Raw genomic sequence first — 8,098 nt, forward strand, 5'->3', positions numbered from 1 at the left:
ATTGGCTGGAAGGCGAAGCAGAGGCGGAGAGTGCCCTGAATGTTTGTCTCCTCCACACACCATAAAGCAGGCAGCCAGCATGCACTGTCTGACAGCCAGACCAGTGCTTGCAGTTTGAAATTAGTTTCTGCTCTGCATCAGTCCCTTGGGTATTTAATGTTTGCTTCTCTTAATGGAACAAAAAAGCCTTGCAGCATACGAGTGAACTAAACAGGAGCTGACCATAGGGGAGAATGTGATGCAAATGTAGAGATTGTTTGGACTCTGTGACATAGATCACCAAGGTAAATGTGATGATGATCAGAAACTGCATCTGTGAGAGAGTAAACCAGTATTTCTGAGTTTGAAACCTTACTTTGTAACAGCAGTCAAAGTATTCTGCTGCCTGCCTCGGTGCTGGCTTATTTTCCTTTTCTTCCCAAGCTGAAAAGCAAAAGAAGGTTTTCGAAGGAATGCAAAAGGGACAGGAGTTTTAAAAGCAGGAAGCTGGAAGGGAATCTCCATAAGATGAATTTCACCCAGCACCGTGGGACACTCCAGCCTCTCCATTTCTGGAACCACAGCTATGGACTGCATGGAGGTGCCAGTGAGCCCAGTGCAAAGGGCCACTCCTCAGGAGGCTGCTATGAGCAACTCTTTGTATCCCCTGAAGTGTTTGTGACTTTGGGAATCATCAGCTTGCTGGAGAACATCTTGGTCATTGTGGCAATAGCCAAGAACAAGAATCTCCATTCACCCATGTACTTCTTCATCTGTAGCTTGGCAGTGGCTGATATGCTAGTGAGTGTATCTAATGGATCAGAAACAATTGTCATCACGCTGCTAAACAATACAGACACAGATGCACAGAGCTTTACCATAAACATTGACAATGTCATTGACTCAGTGATTTGCAGTTCCTTGCTTGCATCAATTTGCAGTCTGCTCTCAATAGCAGTGGACAGGTATTTTACTATCTTTTACGCCCTCCAGTACCATAATATCATGACGGTGAAGCGTGTAGGGGTCATCATCACATGCATTTGGGCTGCTTGCACAGTCTCAGGCATTTTGTTCATCATTTACTCTGACAGTAGTGTTGTCATCATCTGTCTCATTAGCATGTTCTTCACTATGCTCATTCTCATGGCATCCCTCTATGTCCATATGTTTATGATGGCACGGATGCACATCAAAAAGATTGCTGTTCTTCCTGGGACTGGCCCTATTCGCCAAGGGGCCAACATGAAAGGGGCCATCACTCTCACCATTTTGATTGGAGTTTTTGTTGTGTGCTGGGCTCCGTTTTTCCTGCATCTGATTTTCTACATCTCCTGCCCCTACAACCCTTACTGCGTGTGCTTCATGTCCCACTTTAATTTCTACCTCATCCTCATCATGTGCAATTCCATCATCGATCCACTTATCTATGCATTCCGGAGTCAGGAGCTCAGGAAAACATTCAAGGAGATTATCTGCTGCTGCAGCCTGCGAGGGCTTTGTGATCTGCCTGGTAAATATTAAACAGCGTGGATATGTTGCTGTATATACAACATGCAGTACAAACTTCCGAGCCTTCAGATTCTCTTTCTCTTGGCTTAAATCATTAAGATAGAGCAATTCTTTCTGAATCCCCTGCCTCTCATCCTTGTTTCCCATTCCTGTGCAATTCATATTTTTGTTTAATGTTTGTGTTATCTACTTTGTAATTTATTTGGCTGGAAAGAGAAGGAGCACTTCATTTGTAAGTAAGCAAATAAATGTAATGATGAACGTGAAATACCAACAAACATGAGCAGCTCTATGTTCCAACTGCTGACAAAATAAATAACTTGCTTGACTTACAGTACATATTGTCTGATACTGTTCCTTATTCTGCTCAAATAATTCTAGATATCCATTAAATTATATACTGCTTAAAACAGAGCATATACTTCTCTGTTGCTGGATTAGAGGTTTTCTGGAATTAGCAGATTTTTCATAAAAGTTACTGCAACCGATGATTTCTATTCATAATTTTGAGCTCGTTCCCTTCTACTCCATAAGCAGCAGCAATTCTGTTCTTTGTTACAGTTATAGCTTACAACAAGATTTTTCAAATGCCTGCTATGCAGACAATCAATGCATGGGCTTTTGGTTTGTGATGCTTTTTTTTTCAAGATGATAATTAATATATGTCTGAAAGTATCTTTTTGTAAAGTTGAAATTACTCCCTAGAGCATCACTTAGCCCTGGATATGCTAGACTGGCATCCAGGTAGACTAGCACCCTCTGTTCAGACATGAAGCAGGTACAGTATTAACATTGACATTGCCATCACCAAGGTAAAGACTCACTGAGGAATTTACTTATAAAGATGAAAAGGGAATTTCAGTGTGAGTATTCAGTCCTTCCTTTTCTAAGGTGCTCAGGGTAACAAGGACTCTGTGCTTTAGAAGAAAATCTATCCTTGTTAGAAAAAAGGTGCCCTCTGTTCTCAAGTGTGTTTTTAGCAGATGGAATTCACTTCCAGGATTCTCACAGAAATGTCAAGGCATGTGTTGATTTGGCCTGAATAACTCAGATGATAGTGTGGAGTATATTAGTTGTATTGGGACAATCCTATCCCATGGAAGGGGTGCTGGCTGACAAGGCTGTAAATCCATGTTCTGTATCTGGCAGTCCTGTGTGTTACTGCTGTTTCGAGTCAGTTCACCTTTTCAGGCATCTATTTGATGTGTTCTTAGTTTCATGCTAAAGCACCACTCCTTCCCCACAGAATATAATAGGGACCTCAGTTCTCTCATTTTAGCACCTTTAGAGGTATTTCCAGTGTAAATATGAGTACACAGGATTCCATGAAGATGTCCCTTAACACCTCAGCTTGTATGTAAAGGCACAGAAAATTTAATTTACTTATTCCCAGAAAATATTAAAAACGGTGGAAACTGGTACAAGACCTGGAAAGATCTGCTTTTAAAAACTAAAATTAAATGTAAAGAACAATTTAGGTTTTAATCTTGGATGCCTGCCAAGATGATTAGTGACTTATCTGGATGAGCAGTTCTATTAATTTTCTTGCAAATGTCTTGTTACCTCCAGCTGCTTGTTCCCTCATTAAAGACAGACATACAATGAAAAGCTATTCATGACAGCCTAATGTTTGCTACCTGGCTCTCCAGACAGAAGCTTGTCTTTCAGCTGTGGGTACCTTTTCAGGATATTGTAAAACTGTGACAACATTTGGTCCTTTGTCAAAGAGCATGAAGGACTTAAAGTGGTTCTCGGTATTTTTAACTTCAATTTATCTACAAGGAGAGTAAGAAAGTCATTCAACTTTGTGCATCAAAGTCCCTTCATAGACCAGCAGCAGAGAAATCTGGTCTCTTACAGCCCTATTCTTTCACTTGTGTCACTCCATCCACCACACTGCTTGCAACACATCCTTGTTACCTTCTCTCGGCTTTAGTAAATAATATTGCCACATCGTAATGGTTGCAGCATGGAAGATGTTGAAAAATATCTACTACATCAACTCATTTTCTTCAGGAGGGAACAATAGACATTTCAATAATACATCCCTACCTGGTTCTACTAGGTAGAGAATAAAAAATGTCAAAGCAGGAAGAGTAAAGCTTAAAGGAAAAACGAAACAGAAAAAGTAAAAGAAAAAGATGTAAATGAATAGGCTGCCCAAAAGTCTGATGGACTTTATGAAAGACCTTTCCCTCTCCCACAAGACATGATGCTAGCTATGCAAAAATGCACTGGCAATAATGCAAGAAATTGCTGATGCCACTTTGAACAAGACACAAGTCTCACTTGATCTCTTGTTTTGCCTCACTTTCTTTAGTTATATTAGGACTGTAAATTATCACAGAATTGTTTTGGTTGGAAAAGACCTTGAAGATCATCAAGTCCAATGATCAGCTCAAGACCACCATGGCCATTAAACCATGACCAAAGGTGCCACATCCACACGCCTCAAGTCTGTACTTGACGCCTGCCAGAAAGCAAAAACAGCAAAGCTGCTGAAGCTACATCAACATTTCCATTTCTACTCAGTAATTCTGAGAATCCTGATGGAAAAGTTGAGTAAGCACAAGGGCAAGTCCTTTGCCATGACCACCAGGAGTCCATCTAGCCAATTCATTCAAGCACAACCTCAAACAACTCCAGGCAACAACTCAAATTATGATATTGGACTCCAGATATTCCCTTTGTAGTCCACAGATACAGAGAAGGTCCAGTGGAAAGCGGCACAAGAACAAGATACTACCTCAGGCTCTCTGAACATTACTTTGAAAGTCTCTCTTTCTTCCCTTAGGCTATAAAAGGACCAGACAACTAATTTAAACATATATGCATTCTGAAGAGTCTGTGTTTCCATAAATTACTTCCTGAACTCCCGGTTGATTCTTAAAATTAACAGTCTCACTTCTTTTTTGCAACCCAAGGCTAACAGAAATAACCATTGCTTTCCATCAATACTTTTCTTGTAGCTTCCAAAAATGGTGTGCATCTCTTTTGCAATTATTTGGATTAAGACTACTTAAGACAGCTGTGACCCCATTAAGCTCTAAATTTCATTTAGAAATCTAGTTTTAAAAATTAGCTTAGTCAAGAGTTGTAGCAACTCTGAGCCTGCTTAGCACTTCCACTGTGTTTATTTAATAAAGCTAAATGTATATGCACGCTTTTTAAAATGGAAGTTTTAATTGAAGATTACTTTTTTAATTTCATGGTATTATCTTTTAAGGTGTAATTTATTAAAATTGCTGGCAAACCTCCTACATAGATAATTTTCCTATTCCCATATACTCTGTTCCTTTTGAGTAGCTAAATCAGTTCCTGTTCATCTAGCTTGCTGGAGAGTGGAGACTGCAGGGTTATTAGATCTTTGTTCTTCTATTTGAAAATCACCTGAGGAAACAAGAGTTGTCTCTTTAAATATCTGGAACCTTAATCACTTTAGCACTCAGCATTTTGATTGCCTTGTTTAATCATGGCACTATGCTCTGTGGCAAGGAAGTGGTTTTGTCTCCACTTTACAGGTGTAAGGATTTACATTTTCAGTTTTGCTGGAGAAAAGGGACTCATGGATTTGCCTAGCCTAGAAGGCAGTCTTTGCTTAAACTGGGATTGGGTGCTAGGGTTCTCCACTCGTTCCGATAACCAGCTGTGATGTAACGTACAAAACTTTTGAAGCAAAAGTCTCTCCCGGGCCCACAGGAAAGTCTCAGCTGAGGTGCCTGGAGCACCTCATCCCCTCCTCCTGCTCTCCCCTTGGGGCTAGCAGGTCTGGGTCTCATCCTGTTTCCCTCACCCCTGGCTGCAGGGCAGTGTTTTGCTCTTTCTTACCCAGGCTTTCCTGGATGTGCCTGCCTATGGCTGAGGGGCTCAGCTGTGCCCGGTGGTGAGACTGTAAGTGCACCAGGTACAACATGGTAGGCAACAACATTGTAAGCAGCATTTCAGGTCTCGTTGCTCTGTACATTTTAATTAAGTTCCAGAGAAAACTTCTTACCTAGTTATTTGCCTCTTTCATATTCACAGCTTCAGAGTGTCTCTTGGGGTTTTTTCCCTGCAATGAACTGATCAGCCACAAATGCTCCCCCCTTGGGCTCTTTCCTGCTGAAGAGCTCTCACTGTAGAGCTTTAACACCTGTTATTAGCTTCTGAATTAATTACTTTGAACATAGTACAGTTGAATCTCATCTTATTTATATTATTTTAATACTCAGAATGATTCCCTTTCCCTAACTGATTTTCCAGACCTTAGTATTTGTTAAAAGAATACATAGCTTATTAGAGCTTCATTCTTTGTGAATGGCAGTGAGTAAACTGAGTGAGAGTGAGTAAACAAACAGCAGTCCAAATACATTTGGAGCCAGTATCAGCAGAGCATGAACAAACACTTTACCTATGCAATAATCTGCAGCAACCACCTTGAAATACAGAGTAATTAAACCAGATTATAAATATAAACATAAATATAAAAATCTCTGGAGACAACATATCTGAGCAATTCTGAGATTTCTCATGCTAACACAGGTCATGCAGAGGTCAACATTCACCCAATAATTAAACTTGATTTTCCCCTTGAAAAAGCAGATAAAACAAGGCATATGAATAATAATAAAAAGTAAAAATAAAAAGCAAAATACAATTTCTACTAATGAGGTAAATGCTTTCTACAGGTTCCCAATTTTGGCTAGGCCAAGGGAGTCTGAAATCTTTCTGGAAAGCAGGAATTGTGGATAGACTGGATATTAGAAAGAAATTCCTTACAGTGAGGGTGGTGAGACACTGGCACAGATTGCCCAGGGAGGTTGTGGATGCCCCCTCCCTGGAGGTGTTCAAGGTCAGGTTGGACAAGGCCTTGAGCAACCTGATCTAGTGAATGGTGTCCCTGGCCATGATGAGGAGGTTGGAACTACATGGTCTTTAAGGTCCCTTCCAACACAAACCATTCTGTACTTCTATAATTCTGTGATATCTGTCCATAGATTTTACTTCCTGGGGATAAACCCTCCAAGTTCTGATTGACTGACTAGTGGGTTTTTGCAGTCAAGCATTGAAAGTCATCTTTCAGTGTGTGCTATCAATTATTACTGATGTTTCTAATTATCTGGGTACATGCACAGCCAGAGTAAATCTGGAAAAAAGCCTGGCTGTGCATGAAGACAAACATACACAAGAATGTGTTTGGTAGAAATAAATCTTTACTTATTATCCTGAAGTTTTTACTGGGGAAATGAGGTGAATGTCATTGCTTTCTTATGATTATTATCTTCAGCTTCCTCCATGGAAATGGAATGCTCACAAGTAACACAGCCTAATTTTGCCCTCTAAGAGAAAGATGCTGGTTCTTAGCATTGCTTCAGAGCTAAACAGGATAGCATTCCATGCAATATTAACAGCATCACTGCTTAAACTGCCCTTATTTGTGAACAGTGTACCAGTGCATACCAGCATCACTCATGTTTGGGACTATTCATCACCTACCAATTGCCCAAGGCAAAGAATTGAGATAGGAAATCTGTGAGGGCTCAGCTGAAGCAAGAGATGATCCATCTTTAATGCTTGTCAAATAAGTCTTCTTAATCTTGAAGATCTGCTGGCATATCAGGAATGCAATACCCAACAACCAGGCAATTCAAAGGAGGTTTAACTATGGATTTCTAATGTAAATTAGGTTCTGGCTTTGTAAAGAATCCATATCTATGAAGTTCCCGTTATTCCTGCAGGAAATCCCATATTTCTCACTACCTAAGTGATATCAGGTAACCCAGGCTGCTCTCTTCCCTGAAAGCAGGGCAACAGGATAATGGGACAGTGGTAAAAGCTCAGAGGTAAAATCTGCGTAACCTAGTTTGACATTAGCTTACTTGCTAGAGATACTCTTGTAGGCCTTGTTATGGGCCGTGTTTCAAATTTATAGTACTGATATCAGAGCTATTGATCCAGTAAGTGCTTGGTCAATAGTAAGATATTTGTACAAAGATGAAAAGAGTATGAATTTTATACACTATGTGCACTCCAGATGACATACTTGTTTAGCCAAATTTTACCTAAGTTTTCAGAAGTCTTTGCCTGCTTTGGTTACCAACCAGAGAGAAGCTTAATATCTCTGATTTTGGCTGAAGCACATTCTGAATATTCAAATACCAAATATCACGGTCACTTGATAAAATATCAATCACCTCTGCCACACACGGCACTTTAGTTGTCAATTACAGAATTATAAATGGGTCACCATCTGATATATTCCCAGCTCCCTTGATGTCAGTTATTTCAGCTCTGAAAGAAATATTCACAATGTCACAGTATCACAGTGTATCAGAGGTTGCAAGGGACCTCAAGAGATCATCAGGTCCAACCCCCCTGCCAGAGCAGCATCACTTAGGGTAGTCTGCACAGGAATGCATCCAGGTGGGTGTGGAAAGTCTCCAGAGAAGGAGACTCCACAACCTCTCTGGGGAGCCTGTTCCAGGGCTCTGTCACCCTCACTGTAAAGAAATTTCTCCTCATGTTGAAGTGAAGTTTTCTATGTTCTAGTTTGAACCCATTGTTCCTTGTCTTATCACTGTGAACCACCAAAAAGAGCCTGGCCCTCTCCACTTGACACCCACCCCTC

The 8,098-nt window shown here is 40.5% G+C and overlaps 1 protein-coding gene across 1 annotated transcript; it reads left to right on the forward strand.

Annotated features, from left to right (window-relative positions):
• The first annotated feature begins 507 nt into the window (after positions 1 to 507).
• Positions 508 to 1,503, forward strand: MC4R (melanocortin 4 receptor). The gene has a single exon (XM_054381652.1). It carries the CDS (start codon positions 508 to 510, stop codon positions 1,501 to 1,503), a length of 996 nt encoding a protein of 331 aa, XP_054237627.1.
• Positions 1,504 to 8,098: the final 6,595 nt, after the last annotated feature.

The sequence above is a fragment of the Indicator indicator genome, chromosome 6 (assembly GCF_027791375.1).
Source record: "Indicator indicator isolate 239-I01 chromosome 6, UM_Iind_1.1, whole genome shotgun sequence".
Lineage (NCBI taxonomy): Eukaryota > Metazoa > Chordata > Aves > Piciformes > Indicatoridae > Indicator > Indicator indicator.

Excerpts from the sequence above, each read along its gene's own strand:
- MC4R (XM_054381652.1), top strand. The coding sequence starts at position 508 with ATGAATTTCACCCAGCACCGTGGGACACTCCAGCCTCTCCATTTCTGG.